The 24,356-nt window shown below is 48.2% G+C and overlaps 1 protein-coding gene across 2 annotated transcripts in view; it reads right to left on the bottom strand.

Annotated features, from left to right (window-relative positions):
• The window catches only part of LOC129854307 (immunoglobulin superfamily DCC subclass member 4-like), a 59,412-nt gene that overhangs the window by 4,796 nt on the left and 30,260 nt on the right, over positions 1-24,356 (bottom strand). The window contains exons 3-19 of one of the 2 annotated variants that reach the window (XM_055921202.1): positions 21,707-21,848; positions 18,898-19,031; positions 14,905-15,042; positions 14,238-14,390; positions 13,640-14,050; positions 13,168-13,332; positions 12,669-12,806; positions 11,925-12,098; positions 7,980-8,216; positions 7,677-7,778; positions 7,357-7,540; positions 4,544-4,671; positions 3,270-3,458; positions 3,016-3,150; positions 1,804-1,906; positions 330-567; positions 94-222 (exon numbers count right to left, since the gene is read on the bottom strand). In XM_055921202.1, coding sequence (XP_055777177.1) covers positions 94-222; positions 330-567; positions 1,804-1,906; positions 3,016-3,150; positions 3,270-3,458; positions 4,544-4,671; positions 7,357-7,540; positions 7,677-7,778; positions 7,980-8,216; positions 11,925-12,098; positions 12,669-12,806; positions 13,168-13,332; positions 13,640-14,050; positions 14,238-14,390; positions 14,905-15,042; positions 18,898-19,031; positions 21,707-21,848 — 2,900 coding nt within the window. The remainder of the gene's footprint in view (positions 1-93; positions 223-329; positions 568-1,803; positions 1,907-3,015; positions 3,151-3,269; positions 3,459-4,543; positions 4,672-7,356; positions 7,541-7,676; positions 7,779-7,979; positions 8,217-11,924; positions 12,099-12,668; positions 12,807-13,167; positions 13,333-13,639; positions 14,051-14,237; positions 14,391-14,904; positions 15,043-18,897; positions 19,032-21,706; positions 21,849-24,356) is intronic. The other variant, XM_055921203.1, reaches the window with a different exon arrangement.

Raw genomic sequence — 24,356 nt, 5'->3', positions numbered from 1 at the left:
ACATACACACACACACACACACACACACACACACAAACACACACACACGCGCACGTGCATGCATTGACACACACACACACTCTGCTCACATACCTTGCCATTCTCTGTGTTGGCCATGTCCAAAGTTCCATTGTTGAGCGTTGGAGAGTCCTCTGTGATGGTATCCCTGTATTTGGTGATCCGGTTGGCCCAGTTACAACTAACTGACCCATTCCAAGCAGCCTGGAGAATGACAAGGTCAGAAGAAAAACACGACTCAACAAGTAACCTTGAAAAGTACTATATTTGTAGATGTGTCTAGTGTGGTATCTAGTGTCCTGACTACTCACCTTGAGCTCAGCTCCTAGGGCATCGTCCCCTACTCCTACATTACCCATGAGGCTGTGCTCCTCAGTGGGCTCTGTGAGGGGTTGGGCAAGGTCATGGTCATGGTCCAGGCTGCCCAGGGGCATCAGGGTCTCTAGCTCATGGCAATCACTGCATTCTGGCACCATGGTGGGCACAGACCTACCCCCACGGCGGTACTGTGGAGGTAGAGCTGTGGAGTCCAGCCCTCCAGACACCTCTCTGGTTACACAGCACAGAGGAGGGACACGGGTTATGGACCAGGGTTATGTCACTGCACACGGTTTAAACTCAGAGCACAGTATAAAAACAAGGATTATCATTAACAATTGTGTTTTATAGGAATACTTCGGGATTCTGGCATTGAGGCCCTTTATCTATTTCCCCAGAGTCAGATGAACTCTTGCATATCATTTATATGTCTATGTGTCCAGTAAGAAGGAAGTTGGAGGTAGTTTCGCGAGCCATTGCTAACTAGCGTTAGCACAATGCCTGGAAGTCTATGGGTATATACTAGCACGCAAGAAGATACCCATAGACTTCCAGTCATGGCGCTAACTAGAAAATACCTCTAACTTCCTTCATACTGGACAAAGAGACATGGAAATGGTTTCCATGAGTTCATCTGCCTCTGAGGAAGTAGACAAAGGAAGGACTCATTGCCAACATCCTGAAGTATCCCTTTAAAAACAAATATGAGGAATGCATTGTCATAGACAGTCGTTACAACTATAACAGTAGGATGAACAACATATTGTCACTCCATCTCAAATTGTGATGGCTAGCTGGATTCACTATAGTACACACTGGAATTCAAACAGTTGAGCTAAATACCAAAACAGACAGTAATAATAGTCGTTCCGTATTAATGCAAAATTATTCAAAATTATTCAAATCTGAAATGTCAAATGTGCAGCATGACGACATGGACCCCCCCTGGGTCTCACACAAAAGTCACCCTAATACTGTAACTACACAAAACATCTCCAAATACTCCACTTCTATTTAAATCAGTTTACTGCTCTCCCTGCCAAACCCAATGCAGGGAAACATGACTTTTGTTTCATATTCTTTCCTGCTCATTAACCGCACAGCTTCATAATAGACCAAGAGCAGCCATCCGTGGTGCTCTGTCTTTCAGGACACACTCAACAACATCTGCCTGTCTGTCTCTCTGCTGCTTCAGCTTCACACTCACACACACACACACACACACACACACACACACACACACACACACACACACACACACACACACACACACACACACACACACACACACACACACACACACACACACACACACACGCGCACACACACACACGCACACACACACACCTTCCCTTAAATCTTACAATGCCAGTGAAAGCTTAATGATCCTCAAATCCTAGACGTACATACTAAAGTAGACATACTAAAACAGACAGAGTCATTTGCTTTCAAGTGGCCTCTTCTTACCTGGCCTTGCCGTTGCGGAAGCTGACACACATACAAAGGAGAATGCTGAGCAGCCCCAGACACACACCAACTATGATGCCTGTCACTGCATGGATGTCCAGCTCTATAGAGAACAGGAAACAGCCCAGGAAGGCATGCAGGAAACGGGGAGAGAAAACAGACAAGATACTGGATGAGTGTCTGAACCTGTCAGCACAGGACACAGTTAGAGAACAGAAGTTGGGTGGGAGGATGAATGATAATATACTGTATATAAGGTATGATGACAGCCGGATTCCAAAAATTCTGCAGAACCCATTCTGTCACCCCTCAATCAATTTCAGCGGGCCATGAAGGAACCAATTCACACTTCCAGGGAGGGAGATATTAATTCAGCTTGGGCAATGGCTGTCTGTCTGGCAGCAGAGTGGAGAGAGGACAGATGGTGCTCGCTCCGCTCTCGCCCCGCTCTCGCCCGCCCACCATCCACCTCGCCCTCAATCACATTGCATTTACAACTGGCAAGACTGTCTGATGGAGCCGAATATGGGGCAACTCCGCAGGACCAGAATAAACCTGCTACTCATCTTACTCCGTCTCAGTGGTTTCAGCTAATGCCCTGTGCCAACCAGAGGATGGACTCCCCTAGCTCCAATGAGATGACCTTTTGCTGTAGAATGGAGCTCTCTCCAGGCTTGCTTCTAGATGCTCGAGTTTAGCTGTTGTGTTCATTATTCTCTGACGGACAAAGTGTAATTGGGCTACAAATAGATGAGGATTGATGGAGGTCTCCTTGAGAAGCCCGACGAAACTGCAGTAGCATTCAACAGTGTGCACATATCTATCTTTCTTTTCCCCTGCCAAGCCCCCTATAGAATGAGCCGCTCTGTCACAGCTCCCTTCACCGTGGTTATAGACAAGGTGTCATCCACAGCTCTTCCACTTCTCAAAGTCAGATGTGAAGTTGATTCATAGAGCTCTCCGGGTGCAGCGGCTGCTGAGGCCACCCCTTTAATATTCACCTCAGAAAGCCAGAGAGTGAGGAGAGATATGCCACAGGCTCCCCAAAGTAACAGCCTCCTGCAGGCTTCTCTCCCCCACTGGCAGGGATGGATTAACCACTTTAAAGGACTCTGTGTTTGTGTGTGTGTGTGTGATTGAAAGTGTCGGGAGATACTTATGTAAGTGATGACGCACACCATCACAGTATGTGTAGACAGTAGACCCACTCACCATACTTCCTGGGAGGAGTGCGCACATCCTTCACTGGGGAATAAGGCCCCACCCCCACCTCAGTTGACGCCCTCATCTTAAAGAAGTATTGTGTACCACTAGACAGCCCTGTTACCTCAGCACTCATGATGGTCCCTGAGAGGGGGGGGGAGAGAGAGAGAGAGAGAGAGAGAGGGGGTAAGTGTGTGTGAGTCATTAACTGTCACATTTGCATCCACTTATAGAACCCACACAGCTCCCCGCAACAGCCGCACCTTCAGCCACCCACCCACCATCTTGGGAGAGGTTGTTCCACAGATGCTCAGGCTGGCTGAGGTTGATGGTGTATAGGATCCTGTAGCTGATGATGATGCCATTGGGCTCCACAGGCGTACGCCAGTTCACCAACACAGAGGAGGAGTCCAAGGCACTGAGCTGCAGCTCCGCTGGGGGGGTGGAGGGTACTGGGGACACAGGGGGTGAAGTCAGTAATCCCACCCCAGAAATAAAGCACCACAGTGGGCTGGCCACACAGGCTTTGTGTGGCTGGCTGGGACAGGTGTGACACCCTTCTGGGACAAGGTGCCCTTGCCACCTGGTCATAGAGGGAGGGCTGAGGGCAGGGACTGGGTCTCAGGTGACAGAGGGTGGTAGTATGGGGTACGGCAGGCAGCTACCCCTGCTGTGTCAAACCAAAGACCCCTACTTCGTTGCTCTGGTAATGAATCCTCTGCTGGATGGCCCCTCCTGGTCAGTATTCACAAAGCGTCTCAATGCTGATCTAGGATCAGTTTGACCTTTCAGATCGTAATGAATAAGATTATATGGACAGAGAGGACTTGATCCTAGATCAGCCCTCGTTCCTGGCCCCTCCCTGACACCACTTGGCTGAACTGATTGACGGGCCCTGTCCCAGACAGCTCTTGGCCAACACAAGGGCCACTTCCATCTGGACATTTAATTACAGCCAATTATCTCCCTACGCTGCTAAAGATTAATCCCTTCTCTGTTAACCTGCCTCAATCACACTTGCTCTCTCTCTCTCTCTCTCTCAGTTTTGTATTGCTATACTTGTGGGGACCAAATAATTGATTCCCATCCAAAATCCTATTTTCCCATTTTCCCTTACCCTAAATCTAACCCTAACCTTAACCCTTTACCTAACCATAACCCTAATCATAAACCCACACCCCTAACCCTAAAACTAACCTAACCTTAACTCCTAACCCTAACCTTAATTCTAACCCTAATTGTAACCCTAAGCCTAAAATAGCATTTTTCCTTGTGGGGACCGTCAAAATCTCCCCACTGTTCCGAATTTTCCTACATTTTCCTATACTTGTGAGGACTTCTGGTGCCCACAAGGATAGTAAAACAAAAACACACAAACACAAACACCAACGAACTACACACCTCTGTCAGAAACAAAAATACCCTCACAGAGAAAGAGAAAGCAAGCGACAGAGCATATTGAATACAAGCATCCACCTATACGTTACACTGATGCACAGATTTCTACACTACACTGATGAGAACAGTAGAGACTTACCGTCAGTGAGAGTGGACTCCTCCACGGTGCCGCTGAAGGGACCAACCACGTCTCCTCCAATGGACTGCACAGCCAGCTCATAACGGGTGTAGGGTTTTAGCGCCCCCAAGAGGATCTCCTGAGCAGAGCTGCAAAACACAGTTTGGAAGAGAAAAAAATGAATGAATGAATGAAGAGTCACAAATGGGAAAACTTGCACATCTTTCCTGCCATTCATAACCTGAATATAGATTTAGTCATTGTGGAATAAATATAAAATTTCAATGAAAAGCACTTCTTTAATCTGGTTCTTTAAATGGAATTTCCATTTTCCTCCAAGAGAGGCTGGATATCTTTTCTACTGTCCTGTGTTTGACCCAGGACCAGGAGATGTGTTGTGTTAGGGGTGGTGGTCCCTGACTGACCTGGTGTAGTAGGAGACCAGGAGATGTATTGTGTTAGGGGTGGTGGTCCCTGACTGACCTGGTGTAGTAGGGGACCAGCAGATGTGTTGTGTTTGGGGTGGTGGTCCCTGAATGACCTGGTGTAGTAGGAGACCAGGAGATGTGTTGTGTTAGGGGTGGTGGTCCCTGACTGACCTGGTGTAGTAGGAGACCAGGGGATGTGTTGTGTTTGGGGTGGTGGTCCCTGAATGACCTGGTGTAGTAGGAGACCAGGAGATGTGTTGTGTTTGGGGTGGTGGTCCCTGACTGACCTGGTGTAGTAGGAGACCAGGAGATGTGTTGTGTTTGGGGTGGTGGTCCCTGACTGACCTGGTGTAGTAGGAGACCAGGAGATGTGTTGTGTTAGGGGTGGTGGTCCCTGACTGACCTGGTGTAGTAGGAGACCAGGAGATGTATTGTGTTTGGGATGGTCCCTGACTGACCTGGTGTAGTAGGAGACCAGGAGATGTGTTGTGTTAGGGGTGGTGGTCCCTGACTGACCAGGTGTAGTAGGAGACCAGGAGATGTGTTGTGTTTGGGGTGGTGGTCCCTGAATGACCTGGTGTAGGAGACCAGGAGATGTGTTGTGTTAGGGGTGGTGGTCCCTGACTGACCTGGTGTAGTAGGAGACCAGGGGATGTGTTGTGTTTGGGTTGGTGGTCCCTGACTGACCTGGTGTAGTAGGAGACCAGGAGATGTGTTGTGTTTGGGGTGGTGGTCCCTGACTGACCTGGTGTAGGAGACCAGGAGATGTGTTGTGTTAGGGGTGGTGGTCCCTGAATGACCTGGTGTAGTAGGAGACCAGGAGATGTGTTGTGTTTGGGGTGGTGGTCCCTGACTGACCTGGTGTAGTAGGAGACCAGGAGATGTGTTGTGTTAGGGGTGGTGGTCCCTGACTGACCTGGTGTAGGAGACCAGGAGATGTGTTGTGTTAGGGGTGGTGGTCCCTGACTGACCTGGTGTAGTAGGAGACCAGGAGATGTGTTGTGTTAGGGGTGGTGGTCCCTGACTGACCTGGTGTAGTAGGAGACCAGGGGATGTGTTGTGTTTGGGGTGGTGGTCCCTGAATGACCTGGTGTAGTAGGAGACCAGGAGATGTATTGTGTTTGGGGTGGTGGTCCCTGAAGGACCTGGTGTAGTAGGAGACCAGGAGATGTGTTGTGTTAGGGGTGGTGGTCCCTGAATGACCTGGTGTAGTAGGAGACCAGGAGATGTGTTGTGTTAGGGGTGGTGGTCCCTGACTGACCTGGTGTAGTAGGAGACCAGGAGATGTGTTGTGTTTGGGGTGGTGGTCCCTGACTGACCTGGTGTAGTAGGAGACCAGGAGATGTGTTGTGTTAGGGGTGGTGGTCCCTGACTGACCTGGTGTAGTAGGAGACCAGGAGATGTGTTGTGTTAGGGGTGGTGGTCCCTGACTGACCTGGTGTAGTAGGAGACCAGGAGACGTGTTGTGTTTGGGGTGGTGGTCCCTGACTGACCTGGTGTAGTAGGAGACCAGGAGACGTGTTGTGTTTGGGGTGGTGGTCCCTGACTGACCTGGTGTAGTAGGAGACCAGGAGACGTGTTGTGTTAGGGGTGGTGGTCCCTGACTGACCTGGTGTAGTAGGAGACCAGGAGACGTGTTGTGTTTGGGGTGGTGGTCCCTGACTGACCTGGTGTAATAGGAGACCAGGAGATGTGTTGTGTTTGGGGTGGTGGTCCCTGACTGACCTGGTGTAGTAGGAGACCAGGAGATGTGTTGTGTTTGGGGTGGTGGTCCCTGACTGACCTGGTGTAGTAGGAGACCAGGAGATGTGTTGTGTTTGGGGTGGTCCCTGACTGACCTGGTGTAGTAGGAGACCAGGAGATGTGTTGTGTTTGGGGTGGTCCCTGACTGACCTGGTGTAGTAGGAGACCAGGAGACGTGTTGTGTTAGGGGTGGTGGTCCCTGAATGACCTGGTGTAGTAGGAGACCAGGAGATGTGTTGTGTTAGGGGTGGTCCCTGACTGACCTGGTGTAGTAGGAGACCAGGAGATGTGTTGTGTTAGGGGTGGTGGTCCCTGACTGACCTGGTGTAGTAGGAGACCAGGAGATGTGTTGTGTTTGGGGTGGTGGTCCCTGACTGACCTGGTGTAGTAGGAGACCAGGAGATGTGTTGTGTTAGGGGTGGTGGTCCCTGACTAACCTGGTGTAGTAGGAGACCAGGAGATGTGTTGTGTTTGGGGTGGTGGTCCCTGACTGACCTGGTGTAGTAGGAGACCAGGAGATGTGTTGTGTTTGGGGTGGTGGTCCCTGACTGACCTGGTGTAGTAGGAGACCAGGAGATGTGTTGTGTTTGGGGTGGTCCCTGACTGACCTGGTGTAGTAGGAGACCAGGAGATGTGTTGTGTTAGGGGTGGTCCCTGACTGACCTGGTGTAGTAGGACACAAGCGATGCGTTTCTGATGCCGGCCGGGCTGCAGCGTACGGTGTAGTTGATGATGCGGACGTTGCTGAAGCGAGGTTTCTCCCAGCGCAGCCAGATGGATGTGGAGCTGTTGGCTGTAGCCTTGATGCTGCTGGGGGGCAGGGGAGGGGGGTTCCCCTTAGGGGGTGCTGCAAAAACACACACAGACAGTTTATACACAAATAGTGGTTTGTACAGACTTTCTTTAACTCTGACAGACAGAATAGAATGACACACGCTCGCTCGCATGCACACACACACACACACACGGATGAATAGACACACCTTTGCCATGTGCCTTCTCTGTCCTGCCCTTCCATCCTGCAGCATAGCCATCCGTCTGCTTATTGAAGGCCCACACCTTCACTTCATATAGTCTGTCAGGGACTGACACACACACAGACATATATAGAAACGTATCTCAACACAGAAACACACCAAATTATACATAACCACAAGAAAGCTTGGCATAATGACCACGAGTTCCAAACATATTATTAATAGTCATATTTTACCATACAAATAATATCACCTGGACCAGTAGGAAGTGATTTAAACAACACTGGCATGTGAACATCCCAGACTCACCCAGACTAGAGACTTCATGATGTTTGACCCTCTTGCGGAGCTTGATGGTGTGGGCCTCCATCCTCCTCACCCGCTCCCTCTCAGGATGAGTCTCCCCATTGGTCAGCTCTTCACCAACCACCTCCCTGCAAAAGAGCTTGTAGCCGGAGATCTGCGTGTGATTGGGCGGGGGCTGCCATGTGACATGGAGGGAGTTCATTTTGGCCCTAACCTTCAGCTCTGTGGGAGCAAAGATCACTGGGAAAGACGAAAAGCAAACAAGGAGCCAGCATGAAACAACATTACTAGAGCACATGACATGATTCAAGAAAACAAGATCCAGACACTGATTTGTGGTACCAACTCAATTTGACAATCTCCTAATGGCTTTAACATTAAATTCTGTAATTCTATAGACCTGTATCTAGAACAGGTGCCGCCTTAATTGAGGATGATGGGCTTACAGTAATTAATGGAATGGTATCAAACATTAAACACATTGTTACTATGTGTTTTAATACCATTCCAATCTATTCCAGCCATTAGTATAAGCCGTCATCCCCTCAGCAGCTTCCTGTAATTCACATGAACTGACAATGAGGTCCTACTCAGTGAAATGTTCTTCTTCTGTGCATTAACAGATTTTCTTCTTCTGTGCATTAACAGATTTTCTTCTTCTGTACATTAACAGATTTTGTTATTGTGTGCATTAACAGATTGTCGTTCTTCTGTGCATTAACAGATTTTTTTCTTCTGTGCATTAACAGATTTTCTTCTTCTGTGCATTAACAGATTTTCTTCTTCTGTGCATTAACATATTTTCTTCTTGTGTGCATTAACATATTTTCTTCTTGTGTGCATTAACAGATTTTCTTCTTCTGTGCATTAACATATTTTCTTCTTGTGTGCATTAAGGGCATTTGTGAGAGCTCAGTCACTGTATAGAAAAGGATTGAATAGATTTCTGTCCATTTCTTAGAAATGAATCTTCTGCCTTTACCAAGAACCTCAGAGTGGACCAAAGTGCAGCATGGTACGTGTTCATAATATTTTAATAAATTAGAACGCTTGAACAAAAATAACAAAGAGACAAACGAACAGTTCTGTAAGGTAACTAAACTAAACAGAAAACATAGAAATAAAGAAACTAGAATGCCCACCCTCGTCACACCCTGGCCTAACCAAAATAGAGAATAAAAACCTCTCTATGGCCAGGGCGTGACAGTACCCCCCCAAAGGTGCGGACTCCGGCCGCAAAACCTGACTCTAAAGGGGAGGGTCCGGGTGGGCTTCCTTTACGGCGGCGGCTCTGGTGCGGGACGTAGACCCCCCTCCGCCTCCCCCCACTTTGGTGGCGCCACTGGCGCGGGGACCCTTGCCGCCAACCCCGGACTGGGCACCCTCGCTGGGGGCTCCGGACTGGAGACCTTCGCTGGAGGCTCCGGACTGGAGACCATCGCTGGAGGCTCGAGACTGTAGGCCATCGCTGGAGGCCTGGTCCTTGGAGGAGGCATTGGATGGACCGGGCTGTGGGGGAGCACTGGAGATCTGGTGTTTAACACGTGCACCTCTCCTCTTTGCTGCATGCCGACTTTAGCCCGGCACGTGCGGGAAACTGGAACCGGCCGCACTGGGTTCTCCTGACGAACTGGGGATCGTAGAGCTGGAGCAGGATAACCCAGTCCGAGGAGTCGCACTGGAGACCAGGAGCGCTGAGCCGGCGCCACCCTACCTGGCTGGATACCCCTCTTTACGCGGCAGGTACGGAGAGCATGTACTGCACGCACTGGGCTGTGACTTTGCACTGAAGGCACGGTGCGTAAAACCGGAAAACATGGCACTGGAACCGTGACCAACTCGACTCGCCCCGCTCGCCAACCCGTGTGGCCACCCAAAACATTTTTGGGGGCTGTCTCTCGTGCCTGCTTCGAAGACTTGCCTCCTCATACCGTCGCCTCTCAGCTTTAGCTGCTTCCAGTTCCTCTTTCGGACGGCGATATTCCCCAGCCTGCCTCCAAGGTCCTTTCCCCTCCAGGATTTCCTCCCAAGTCCAAGAATCCTGAACCCGCTCCAACTTACCACGCTGCTTGGTCCGTTTGTGGTGGGTAGTTCTGTCACGCTCGTCTGACGAAGAAGGAGTGGACCAAAGCACAGCGTGGTACGTGTTCATAATATTTTAATAAATTAGAACACTTGAACAAAAATAACAAAGAGACAAATTAACAGTTCTGTAATGTAACTAAACTAAACAGAAAACATATAAATAAAGAAACTAGAATGCCCACCCTCGTCAAACCCTGGCCTAACCAAAATAGAGAATAAAAACCTCTCTATGGCCAGGGCGTGACAATTGGATATCTATTTGTCTACGTCAATAATTTGTTTATGGTGTGCTTCTGTCTGTAAGTTATTACAGTAGGCCTGAGATGTGTCTGAAACTTTGTTCCCCCCTGCTGCTGTCTTGGTTGGACGAGGTCTCTCTTGAAAAATAGATTTTTATCTCAATGAGATTACCTGGACAAATAAAAGGTTAAATAAATAAGGACCATACCGGGTCAGGTCACTTATTGTGGTGGATACTTTCATAGTGTAGGCTATTGATGCTGAAGTTGAAGGGTGTGTATGTGTTTGTGTGTGATATATATATATGATAGCCGTGAGTTGGGGAGGAGTGAGGAATTTGGGCAGAGGTCAGGTCAGATGAAGTGAGGAGGAACGGATATCACTAAAGTTCTGTCTAGCAACAGAGGTGTATTGGCTGTTCAGAGATGTAAGGAGGAGACTCAACATAGGAGGAAGGGTTAAATACCAGTGCTTGTGTGAATATGTCTTGGTCTGTTCAGCTGTCTGACCCATTGGGTGAATAAACTTGGTTTGAGCTTTACTAATCATCCATGAGTTTTTACTCTTTATTTAGAACCTAACAATATATATACCGCATTAAATAGTACTCGCAAAACACCAGTCTCAACGTCAACAGCGAAGAGGCGACTCCGGGATGCTGGCCTTCTAGGCAGAGTTCCTCTGTCCAATGTCTGTGTTCTTCTGCCCATCTTAATCTTTTATTTTTATTGGCCAGTCTGAGATATGGCTTTTTCTTTGCAACTCTGCCTAGAAGGCCAGCATCCTGGAGTCGCCTCTTCACTGTTGATGTTGAGACTGGTCTTTTGCGGGTACTATTTAATGAAGCTGCCAGTTGAGGACTTGTGAGGCGTCTGTTTCTCAAACTAGACACTCTAATGTACTTGTCCTCTGGCTCAGTTGTGTAACGAGGCCTCCCTCTCCTCTTTCTATTCTGGTTAGAGCCAGTTCGCGCTGTTCTGTAAAGGGAGTAGTACACAACGTTGTACCAGATCTTCAGTTTCTTGGCAATTTCTCACATGGAATAGCATTCATTTCTCAGAACAAGAATAGACTGATGAGTTTCAGAAGAAAGTTCTTTGTCTCTAGCCATTTTGAGCCTGTAATCGAACCCACAAATGCTGATGCTCCAGGTGATGCTCCAAGTTTATAATTTTAAAAACCCTTTTGCAATTATGTTAGCACAGCTGAAAACTGTTGTCCTGATTAAATAAGCAATAAAACTGGCCTTCTTCAGACTAGTTGAGTATCTGAGTATCATTTGATGACAGCTTTGCACACTCTTGACATTCTCTCAACCAGCTTCACCTGCAATGCTTTTCCAACAGTCTATCTAAAATATATTTTGATTTGTTTAACACTTTCTTGTTTACTACTTGATTCCATAAGTGTTATTTCATAATTTTGATGTCTTCACTATTATTCTACAATGTAGAAAATAATAAAAATACAGAAAAACCCTTGAAAGAGTAGGTGTGTCCAAATTTTTGTCTGGTACTGTGTGTGTGTATATATATATATATATATATATATATATATATATATATATATAGAGAGAGAGAGAGAGAGAGAGAGAGAGAGAGGGGGCAGGGCGCGAGGTCTCACCCATGCTGTGGTTAAAGTGGGCTGGGGTGTGGTGCTGAGACCACTCAGATGGCACACCAAAGCCTGCTCCCGTTCCCGCCGCCATCCGCAGTCGATAGGCCTGGTTAGGCTGTAGCTCTCGCAAGGTAAGCTGAGTCTCATTCCCCCCCACCTCCACAGAAAACACGTTGTCCACTGCAGTAAACACACACACATACATAAGATATACATAAGATGCAGCCCATCTTCCTAATTATCCATTATCTAATTATGCAAGACCTGATGACTCATTGTATACCATGGATAGAACATAGAACACTTTATGCTTTGGGCTTATACCCCAAGTCACTCTTCAATACTTACTGCTTAGAATCCACAATTGTTCTTTGAGCCAAAATGTGTGTGACTGAGTTTAAGAGTCTTTTGTAGTCATTCAGGACACACTCCCCAACAACAACTGCCTGGCTGTCTCTCTGCTGTTGCATACTGATACACATGCCAACAGGGCATACACAAACACACGCACATAGGCACACAAACAGGCACACATTCAGCCATAATTAACATACTTCTCTACTACAGGAATCCTAACTTTAGATGCGCGCGCTTTATGGTTGCATAAATCATGCACTGATTTGAGGCTTTGTGCCTTCCTGAAACATGAACACATGTACCACCACGTTCTAATACCGGACAGCGTTATAATAACACAGGACAGCAGTGTTGTACTGTGGCCTCCGTGCCAGTAGATGGCGATGTGCTCGCCTTGTTCCAGTGTGGAGTAGTCGATGCGGTAGCGGGTGACAGCTCCTCTGCTGTGCTGGGAGGACAGGGGCAGCCACATCACTCTGATGTCTGTAGGGGAGGTGCTGAGCAGGGACAGCTGTGGAGGGGCACTGGGTACTGTGGGGTAGAGCATGGCAGGACATTCTTAGTATTAATGTGTCATATAGTTTGCAGTACAGATAACCCTGGATCTAGTGTCTGGTGACTTAAGTAGCCTATCATATTCTCTGGAGGGGCACAGGGGAGTAGAGCATGTCAGATCAGGTACAGGACACTCTTAGTATCCATACATCAACCATACCATTCTACAGGCTACTATACCAATTTATTCATTACATTATCTCTTAGCGACAAAGTAGAATACGTTCTTTTTATTCTCAAGTGTATGATGACTCATGTCGGCTGTCATATGGATGCATTAGATCCAACTGTGTCTCTGTTATTTTCCTTTGAGAAGTGAGGTCTTTGGTCTACCCACCGTCCTCCAGCATCTCCACGGTGACGGGCAGTGACGGGCGGCTGGCTCCCATGGGGGAGTAGGCCACCACGTAGAAGGTATAGGCTGTGTGTGGCAGTAGCTCCTTCACATGGTACTCTGTGGTGTCGTTGTTCACAGCAAACTGGTATTCCATGTGATCAGAGCCTGTGGACCACACAAGCTCAGTGTTTAACCAGGAGCACAGGACACACTCAGCCTGACCTGACAGTGTCATTCTCTACCATGCTATCAAGGAACCAGGAACCTATGTATGTTAATGCCTATACACTTGAAACTAGTTAGCATCCTTGTGCATAGATGTCGTACGTACAGGTCCAACACACACAGACACAAACACAGACACACACACACACACACACACACACACACACACACACACACACACACACACACACACACACACACACACACACACACACACACACACACACACACACACACACACACACACCTGAAGTGGGCTGGTAGTGCACAGAGAAGCCTATAATCTGGTCCCTGTTGTGTTCAGGCCGTTCCCAGGTGAGAAGGGCGGTGGTGCTGGAGTGGGGCGTGGCAGAGAGCTGGTGTGGCGGGCTGGGTAGACCCTCTCTCACAATGACAGACAGCTTGGCTGTGGCGCAGGCCGTCCCCAGAGCGTTGTCAGCGATGCACTGGTAGTACCCTGCGTCGTCCAGGCCCAGCTGGTTGATGAGCAGCACCCCAGGGCTCTGGGTCTTCACCCGCCCGTTAGACTTGACCGGCTTGCCATTCTTCAGCCAGTGCAGTGCCGGGGGAGGCTCCCCAGAGCTGTTACACACAAACCTGGCTGTGTTTCCCCGAGAGAGAGAAACCGTCTCTGGGGGCTGGAGGATCACTGGTGGGGCTGGGAGAATGCGAATAGAGAAACATCCTTCTTAGGAAAAAAATCCTTCACAGCAGCATATACATTACAATTTACTAGAGGACCAGAGAACTAAGATCAAAGCCAAAAATACAAATCAGAGATCTAAGATCGAAGCCAAACATGCAATCTATACCACATTCTCACACTCACATATTCTTCCTCTTACCTGGCACATGCAGTTCAGCCGCAGCGATGACAAACTCGCGGGTCTTTGGTTTGTTGGCACGGCAGACGTAGACCCCTGCATGGTAACGCCGTGTGTTGGGGATCACCAGGTTGGTTTCCAGGACAACCACGTCGGTGGCGATGGGCTTCCCATCTGTGTCCAGGAGAAAGAGCAGAAAGGAACAGAGAAGAGACAAGCGATTTCAGAGAAAAAAATATCTGAAAAGACCAAACTAAAGCAATTAAAACAGTAGTTTTATGCACACAACACTAGGCACTGCCATTTCAAGGCAGCTCAGTTCAGCAGTTGAACGTCAATCAAAGAAAAGCATAATGAGCATATCCAGCCACTAGGTGGCACTGTAAGACCTCTGTGATGACGGGAGTTTTGTCAGCAAAGGTAGAAATATGAAACACAATGAAGATGATATTACAGGAATAACACAGGAGCTTAGTACCAAAGTCAGTTAAGAACAAATTCTTATTTACAATGACGGCCTACCCCAGCCAAACCTGGGCCAATTCTGCACCACCCTAAGGGACTCCCAATCAGGGCCGTATGTGATACAGCCTGGATTTGAACCAGGGACTGTAGTGATGCCTCTTGCACTGAGATGCAATGCCTTAGACCGCTGCACCACTCCGGAGGGATTGAGAGAGAGTCTTACCCTGTCTGCTCCAGGACACCAGGGGTTTGGGGTGCCCTCCCTGGGCCATGCACTCCATCACTGCTGGACGCCCCTGCACCACTGTGGCATTCTGAGGAGGTGCCACAATCACTACCTCACTTTGGGCAGGGCCAGGACCTGGGCACACAGACACATCACAGACACAACACAGACACAGGAATCAACAGCTGCCTTACAACCAACTCTAACCCTCAATGTCTTATATCAGACACCATCATTCTAACGCGGCATGTCACAAATGACCTACCAATGAACTCAGTTTAGGCAGGGTTGTGGTGCTATCTGATGTAAGACAATGCTGGGGCCCTTGTCAGGATTCAGTGTAACAACTCTGAACACGGAACTCAAGACAACTGGGAATGGTCATCCAACTCGGAATTCCAAGCTAGAAACTCTAGCATTTTTCTAGAACTCGGACTTTCCAACCTGAAGATCACTGATGTCATGATTTGACCATGTTTCCTCGAGTTCCCAGTTGTCTTGAAAGCACCACCAGTCCTGTCCTGTCCTGTCCATCACTATGACATCGCAGCAGCTCTCAATAGAGGAGGAAAGATCACCTGACACCAGTCTAGTTTCCCATTGGGCCCACAGTGATTAAAGCTTGGCCCTCTCGGTTAGTTAGGATCAGTGTTACCAATTTAGTGACTTTGTCGCTATATTTATCAAGTTTTCAGACACCGCCAGTGACTCATATTGGTAAAAGAGTTTAGCGACAAATTCAGCAACTTTTCAGGCTGCCTTTGAGGAGTTTTTGCTACTGAGAGTTTCTACGGCTTTGATAGCATTTAGTGACTTTTCCCACACAATTCTGCCACAAACGAGAATGGGAGAAGCTGTCTGTGTAACAGAAATCACAGCAATGGTGCACACACAGGCAGAGAAGCACAAGGGAAGAGGGTTTGCGGCAGGAGAGGGGCCAAAAACACGACGTCGGGGACCGCAGCTGTGCCGCAGCAAGGCCAATTGGTGCTGTGATGTAGTCGCGGCAATGCAAAATGTCATCTAGCGACTTCTAGCGACAAATCAAAGACCCAATAGAGATTCTCACTGAAAAATCGTTGGCAACACTGTTTAGGACAGTTAGCAGCTCTGTCAGGTAGAGGAGTGGAGGAGACAGAGCTAGCTACTAGCCTGGTTAAACCAGAAAGAATGCTGCACAACCAGGCTAGCTAGCTACCCCAATGGGCTTAAGAGAGGAGCAGAAGGCTCTATAGTATGTATGCTAAACCTCTTTGGAGTCACTTATTATAGACGGATTGACAGAGAGAGAGAGATAGAGGGCATCTGAGGGAGAGGGGAGTCAGATAATGGAGGAGAGGCAGTGAGGGCCTTACTCTGAGAGCATGGTGGTGTAATTCTGCCAAACTATATGACTAAATAAATCTCCATCATTTTCTTGGAGGAGTAGAAGAGTGCATTAGCAGAGCAGATGAGGCCCTTATTTTTAGTGGCTCTGTGTGAGTGGCTCTAGGGGTAATTATGGTAGGAAGGGAGGCCCATCACACTGCCTGGGCCGGGGCCTGCTCTGCCTGTCTCTCTGCTCAGAGCCTACATTATGATAATGAGCTCCAGCAGGGTTCCTGGGATACTGTAAGCACATTATAAATTAATCATTGAGCATACATACAGCACTACTTGGTTGTGCATGAGGGCTTAAGGTTTTAAATGGGCCAGTCGAGTTCTCCCAGGAATGCAGGATGTGCCTTGATAGGGTTTTGTGTAAGTTCTGTGCTCAGAGTGTGTGTACGTGTGTGTGTGCTTCACATGCGCACATGTATGTGTATGCGTGGATGAGAGAGAGAAAGTACACTGAACAAAAATATAAATGCAAAGCGTTCGTCCCATGTTTCATGATCTGAAAATACCTGATATTTTCTATACGCACAAATAGCTTATTTCTCTCAAATTTAGTGCACAAATTTGTTTACATCCCTGTTAGTGAACATTTCTCATTTGCCAAGATAAACAGCATGATCATTCCACAGGTGCACCTTGTGCTGTAGACAATAAAAGGCCACTTTAAAATGTGGAGTTTTGTCACACAACTCAATGCCACAGATTTTTTGAGGGAGCGTGCAATTGGCATGCTGACTGCAAGAATGTCCGGCCTCACAACCGCAAACCACACGTAACCACGCAAGCCCAGGACCTCCATATCCGGCTTCTTCATCTGCATGATCATCTGATGAGGGGTGGGTGGGTGCTGAGGAGTATTTCTGGCTGTAATAAAGCCCTTTTGTGGGGACAAACTCATTCTGATCGGCTGGGCCTGGCTCCCCAGTAGGTGGCTGCCCAGTCATGTAAAACCCATAGATTAGAGCCTAATACATTTCTTTCAATTGACTGATTTCCTGATATGAACTGTAACTCAGTAAAACCGTTGAAATGGTTGCATGTTGCGTTTATAATAATGTGCATAATGTACAATTGAATAAGTGTAGTTGATGTGCTCAGCATTATTCTGTCAGGAAGATGACATTGGTGTTCAGGTATTCCATTCATAAACCTCTTCCAAAGTGAAGGCTAGAGATGTAATGGCATTAGATTTGACATGCGTTTTACGAAATGCCTCAAACAGTCTGGGAGTGCTTTCTTCTCTGACCTTCAGGTTTCTAAGGCAGCAGGGCTTTGTGTCACACCAAATACCTCCTACTGTAAGCTAGCATCACTTCACACAGTCTGTTGGATATTGGGAGGTGTGAAAAAGTCTGGAATGCTGTAATTTCTTCACCTGCTCAGGCTGTCTGTGTGACTGTGAGAGTGGTGTGTGTGTGTGGGTGGGCATTTCTGCGTGCGTGTGTGAAATATGTGTTGTTTGTGAAAATGTGTGTGCGCGTGTGAAAGTGTGTGGTGTTTGTGTACACATCCGTGTGGGAGAGAGAGAAGGCATACAGTAAGTGTGTCAAGGAGTATTGAGTCATCAACATAATGCAATGTCTATTTGTGAACGTGCGTGTCATGCCCTGATCTGTTTCACCTGTCTTTGTGATTGTCTCCACCCACATCCAGGTGTCACCCATTTTCCCCATTTGTCCCTGGGTATTTATTCCGGTGTTCCCTGTTTGTCTGTTGCCAGCTTGTCTTGTCAAACCAACCAGTGTGGCTTTCAGTGTGCCTGCTTTTTTTCTTATCTCTTTTGCTAGTCCTCCCGGTTTTGACCCTTGCCTTGACTCTGAACCAGCCTACCTGACCATACTGCCTGCCTGACCATACTGCCTGCCCTGACCTCGAGCCTGCCTGCCACTCTGTACCTCCTGGTCTCTGACCTTGTTATGATATTTTTCCTGTCCACGACTATTCTCTTGCCTGCCCCTTGGATTATAATAAATATCAGAGACTCGAACCATCTGCCTCCCGTGTCTGCATCTGGGTCTAGCCCTGTGCCCTTATAGTGTGTGTGTGTGTGTGTGGACATGCTGCAGGGTGCAGAGGTGATTCATCTCTGTTTCCCTAGCTGTTCCACAGGGTGCAGACATTCCCACACAGTTCAGTCTTGTGTCCAGGCAACAAGCTCAATAGGGCCAATAGGTATTAAGACTCAGATATGTTTCTGATGCTCAGACTGTCTCTCTCTGTCTCTCTTTCTGTGTGCGCGCTAACGCTCACATAGAAGCAGATCTAGACATAGACCTTCCACAGACACTAAAGTTTGACGGAACCAATGGAAGGTCAGGATTGATCTCCATCAGTAATTCACCTTTTGTCAGAAGGGAAGAGACGTGGGTGTGGAGAGCAGAGCGAGGCTCTGTATACTGTATACAGCCTGCTGATATCAGACATGAGGCCATAGGTCTGGAGCCATCTCTGTCTCTTTACCTCTCTCATTCCAGCAGAGTTCCAGGAAATACATATAAGCAGGAAGACAACCAGTAAATAGGCTATTTAAAGAGCACACCCAGACAGAGAGGTAAAGCACATCCAAAGGGATCACTTGCCTACAGACGTCATCAGAGAGAGAGCACACCATACCTGTAGTGACAGTGAGGATGGCATCCTGGCTGAAGCGTTTCCGGGCAGAGTTGGAGGCCACACAGCGGTACACACCCCCATCCTCCTTAACCGCCCCCAAGATCTGGAGCACACCGTTAGGGAGAGAGATGAACCTGGAGACAGAGGGATGGAGGGAAAGGGAGAGAGGGTGGGGAGGAGCGAGAGAGGGTGGGAAGGAGAGAGAGTGTGTGGAAGGGGGAGAGAGCGAGAACTAGTGCTTAGCGAGATATAATAACTCACCGGTAATCTCCAACTGTGTACACGCTCATTACCACCATACAGAACTACAGGAGTAGGTCTCCAGTGACGGCCATTAGGCTACACTATCCTTATATCTAACAGCTATTTAGCATAACGCCGTCCAAAAATATGGAATAGAAAATACAAGTAGACAAAAGAAAGGAAAAAGAAAGAAATGACACTAAATACATCCTAATGACAAAGAATACGTAAACAGGGGAGAAAAAGAAGAGACTAGAAATAAAGAAATATTTAGAAATCTTTACTGATAGATAGAAGAGAACAATAAGCTCTCAATCTAGGTCAGAGAGATTGCGCATTGCAAAACAGCATTTAGAAGCAGCCATGGCTGCTGGTTGTGCCGACTCTTGTCAATATTTATCTCTCTTTCACCCACCAGCTCCTCTTCCTCCTCCCTACCTCCTCCCCCCTCTGCTGCCATGGAAGACAGGTCAGGTTCCACACACCCACACACACACACACACACAAACCTGGATGGTTCCCCCAAGCCTGAGGCCTGGGCTTTCCACGATTCAACTCCTATTCCACAGCCATTTAACTCTATGATGATGGACTAGTAATGCCCTGACAGGCAGAGAGCTCATCTGTGCAACAGAGAGACTGTACACAACACTGGTATCTGGTCAGGGTCTCATCTCTACTGCTGCCCATTTGTACCACTTTGTGTCAGCACAACAACATCACAGCACTGTACAGCTTGGTTCAGCATTGGGCTACGGGTCACACAGGGATAGACTGTTTTTGAGCCAGATGCCTCTAATAATGTCAGGCAGGCACAAATGTATAGCCAACAGCAGAGCTGAGGCAGAAACGTCAATAGCGTTAAGTGCTTGGGTAAATGAGCATGAGAGTGGGACCGTTTCTGGTGACTAGTGAGAGTGTGTGTGTGAGTGTGTGAGTGTGTGTGTGTGTGTGTGTGTGTGTGTGTGTGTGTGTGTGTGTGTGTGTGTGTGTGTGTGTGTGTGTGTGTGTGTGTGTGTGTGTGTGTGTGTGTGTGTGTAGCCACTGCTCGGTGTGCATTTGAGTTTTCTGGCAGACGAGACGGCATTAAATTGGGGGTTTCTATAAGTAACGCTACATGATTCTCCGCTGTTCAGCCCTGGATGTCAATGCACAGAGTGCTGTTAGCACACGCTCCTCTGATGCCCTTGTCCACTCTGTGTGGTCAAGGGTGGTCAGCAGCAAAGGTCCCTGAACGTTATAACAATATTAGTTTAACCATGGTAATGAAGAAAAGCTACACTTTCCTGGCCATTCAACATGAGACACACATTTACACAAGTAATCATGTGAACAGCCATATGTGGGCCATGGCCTTTGAAGGGCAAACATATACAGGCCGTCAACTCAGCACATGATCACTCCGAGGCAAGCCACGAACAGTAATTCACTGTATACTGTATACCGCATAAGTGTGTGTGCACACGCGCGTACACACATGCCGAGTGTGTGCGATATGCATCTAAATGACTAACAAACAGCTGCCAGTCTTTCTATGATTGCTGAGGACAGAGCAGGTGGAAAAAAGTGTAACTTAATTTAAAAAGGGCCAAATCTCTCCCATGAGGGAGACGAAGGGAGCTAGAGCGAGGAGAGAGGAAAGGACAGGGAGGAGAAGGGAGCTAGAGCGAGGAGAGAGGAAAGGACAGGGAGGAGAAGGGAGCTAGAGCGAGGAGAGAGGAAAGGACAGGGAGGAGAAGGGAGCTAGAGCGAGGAGAGAGGAAAGGACAGGGAGGAGAAGGGAGCTAGAGCGAGCAGAGAGGAAAGGACAGGGAGGAGAAGGGAGCTAGAGCGAGGAGAGAGGAAAGGACAGGGAGGAGAAGGGAGCTAGAGCGAGGAGAGAGGAAAGGACAGGGAGGAGTAGGGAGGGAGCGGAGTCATGTGCAGCAGATTATGTACATCTTTCTACCCAATTCGATTCTAAGCACATCAGTTCCCAGGCACTGGACTGGCCTCAGCCTGTAGCCATGTGAAAGGGAGATGCAGGAGGGTATTTGGGAGTAGAACAAACAGAAGAGAGAAAGTGACCAGGCTGCACTTTGTGGCCCTGACCTTCAGCCTCTGGCTGACAGACAGAGAGGAAACCAACAGACCTGTGTCCATCCCTTATCTCTGAACTCTGCACTACTGGAAAAGACCAACATGTACTCATTTCATTTAACTTCCTACCAAATTCTCAGGTTATTCCCTGACTGCCATTATGCAATGAAGTAGAATGGTGGAGGGAGCACAGCCCTCACATGATCAGTGGCAGCATGGACCTTAGAACAGATCCAGTCTCTGCTTTCCGGCTGGAGCTCTCTCAGGGGACAGCATTGGGACCAAGTCGAACAGACAATCACTTACTGCCAGGCTCTACTGGAGTGCATCACCATTTGTGTGTGTGTGTGTGTGTGTGTGTGTGTGTGTGTGTGTGTGTGTGTGTGTGTGTGTGTGTGTGTGTGTGTGTGTGTGTGTGTGTGTGTGTGTGTGTGTTGTGAGAATGTGCGTGTGTGTGAGAATGTGTGTGTGTGTGTGCGCGTCTCACCTAGGCTGGCTGGGGATGGGTTCCTGGTCCTTCTCCCAGGTTATCCTTGGTGTGGGCACTCCGTCTATCTGGCACTCAAAGCGGGAAGCACCCCCAAGGGGCACCACCTGGGTCTCTGGGTCCTGATGGAAACGAGACAGCGCTGGGAGTGAGGGAGAAAGGTGAGGGAGATAGAGAGAGACAGCAAGAGAGAGGGGGAAAGAGAGAAAGAGAGAGAAAGAGAAAAAGAGAGAGATGCAGTCAGCTAGTCTGCAGCCCACACGTGATAACTGTAGTTAACAGCAGGGGGCAGCAGTGAGTCTTGGAGCTGAGTCTTATCGGGCTGAGGGGGCCCCTGACCTCAGGCCAGACTGAGTTGGGGCATTATGGGGGAACACAAGAGCTCTGACTACCTCATCAATCAGCTCCAGGGTTGCAAGTTGTTCTGTCCAGCCTGCAGTCCTAAAAAACTGTTACTTCTAGGTTAGACCACTGCAATGCTCTACTTTCCGGCTACCCGGATAAAGCACTAAATAAACTTCAGTTCGTGCTAAATACGGCTGCTAGAATCCTGACTAGAACCAAAAAATTTGATCATATTACTCCAGTGCTAGCCTCCCTACACTGGCTTCCTGTTAAGGCAAGGGCTGATTTCAAGGTTTTACTGCTAACCTACAAAGCATTACATGGGCTTGCTCCTACCTATCTTTACGATTTGGTCCTGCCGTACATACCTACATGTACGCTACAGTCACAAGACGCAGGCCTCCTAATTGTCCCTAGAATTTCTAAGCAAACAGCTGGAGGCAGGGCTTTCTCCTATAGAGCTCCATTTTTATGGAATGGTCTGCCTACCCATGTGAGAAACGCAGACTTTAAGTCTTTACTGAAGACTCAACTCTTCAGTAGGTCATATGATTGAGTGTAGTCTGGCACAGGAATGTGAAGGTGAACGGAAAGGCTCTGGAGCAACGAACCGCCCTTGCTGTCTCTGCCTGGCCAGTTCCCCTCCACTGGGATTCTCTGCCTCTAACCCTATTACAGGGGCTGAGTCACTGGCTTACTGGTGCTCTTCCATGCCGTCCCTAGGAGGGGGTTGAGTGGGTTGAGTCACTGACGTGATCTTCCTGTCTGGGTTGGCCCCCCTTGGGTTGTGCCGTGGCGGAGATCTGTGTGGGCTATACTCGGCCTTGTCTCAGGATGGTAAGTTGGTGGTTGAAGATATCCCTCTAGTGGTGTGGGGCCTGTGCTTTGGCAAAGTGGGTGGGGTTATATTCCGCTGTGACAGACTAGACATAAAGCCACATAAAGCACTTGAGGAAGAAGTCACATCCTTACATCCTGAAGTTGTCCCTAATTTCTCCATTGGACTGTAAAAGCCCAAGACATACATTAAAAATAAATGTTGAACTGATTAGAAAATGTGACGCATTAGCCATGCTTCATGATACATGTAAGGGCTAATCCTTCCTCGCGACCAAACATAAATCTATCACAACTACTTCTGAGCAGATTCTCACATGGCAAGGTTCTTCAGAAAGCCACATATTATTAGCTGACTAACAGCACAAATAAGCTCAGCACCTGTCATTGCAAAAACTAGATGTTGTACACACACACACACACACACACACACACACACACACACACACACACACACACACACACACACACACACACACACACACACACACACACACACACACACACACACACACACACACACACACACACACACACACACACACACACACACACACACACACACACACACACACAAATGGAGCAAAGTTTCTCAATGAGCACACAGAGCAGCGCTCCACAGAGCAGCTAGATAGATAACAGGTCATCCAATACTGTAAAGTAAGCTAGCACTTGTAACTGTTGTGGCCAACTGGGCTAATGGTTAACTTACTGAGTGAATGGACCAGATGAAATAGATTACTGTATCAACTAAATCTGTTAGCATGTCTTGTGCTCTACATGAGTTCAATCCATAGCACATTTATCTTTAGTCTCTCCCTCCTCTGTCTGTTCCTGTTCTCTCTGTGCCTCCCCTGTCTTTCTCTCTCCTGTCCTCTCTATTCCCCCTCTCTCTCCCTCTTTCTGTCTCTGCCCCATTCTTTGGCCCCTCAGCGATCAGATTGCAACTTTCTTCCCCTCCCCTTGTACTCTCCGACCACAACACATGGCTTCCCTGTTCTCTGTCTGTCGGCATGTCCACCAACTCCTCTCCTCCCCTCCTCCTCTACCGCGATTTACCCCCCCCCCCCCCCACCCTCTCTCTCTTTAACGGACTCCCTCGCTTTTTGGACGAAGCCACATGAAGGGAGCATTCAGAACAGCCATGCACATGAAACATGTTTAGAGTATTAAAGACGAAGGACTGTCACACATTTATCTCATGTGGTGTTCTGGTAAAGACATGAGACAGACAGAAAGACAGACAGACATGGGCCTCTGCTCTCTCTGCTCAATGTCAGTGTGCTCGTTGAGGCCCATTTCATACAGGCCCCTGGCCCTGCTTGTCTCCAGCAGCCCATCCATCTCACAGCAGTAGCAGTCTACAGCACATTACATTTACCAGCTCCCTCCACAGACACCTTCTGAAGGGCACACTTATTAGTCTCTCTCCCAGAACAGCCTCTGCCTTCACCATCCCAAACTCCTC

This window comes from Salvelinus fontinalis, chromosome 4 (genome assembly GCF_029448725.1).
Source record: "Salvelinus fontinalis isolate EN_2023a chromosome 4, ASM2944872v1, whole genome shotgun sequence".
NCBI classification, from domain to species: domain Eukaryota; kingdom Metazoa; phylum Chordata; class Actinopteri; order Salmoniformes; family Salmonidae; genus Salvelinus; species Salvelinus fontinalis.
Note: the sequence above shows the minus strand (reverse complement) of the source record. Positions and strands in the feature narration are given on the sequence as shown.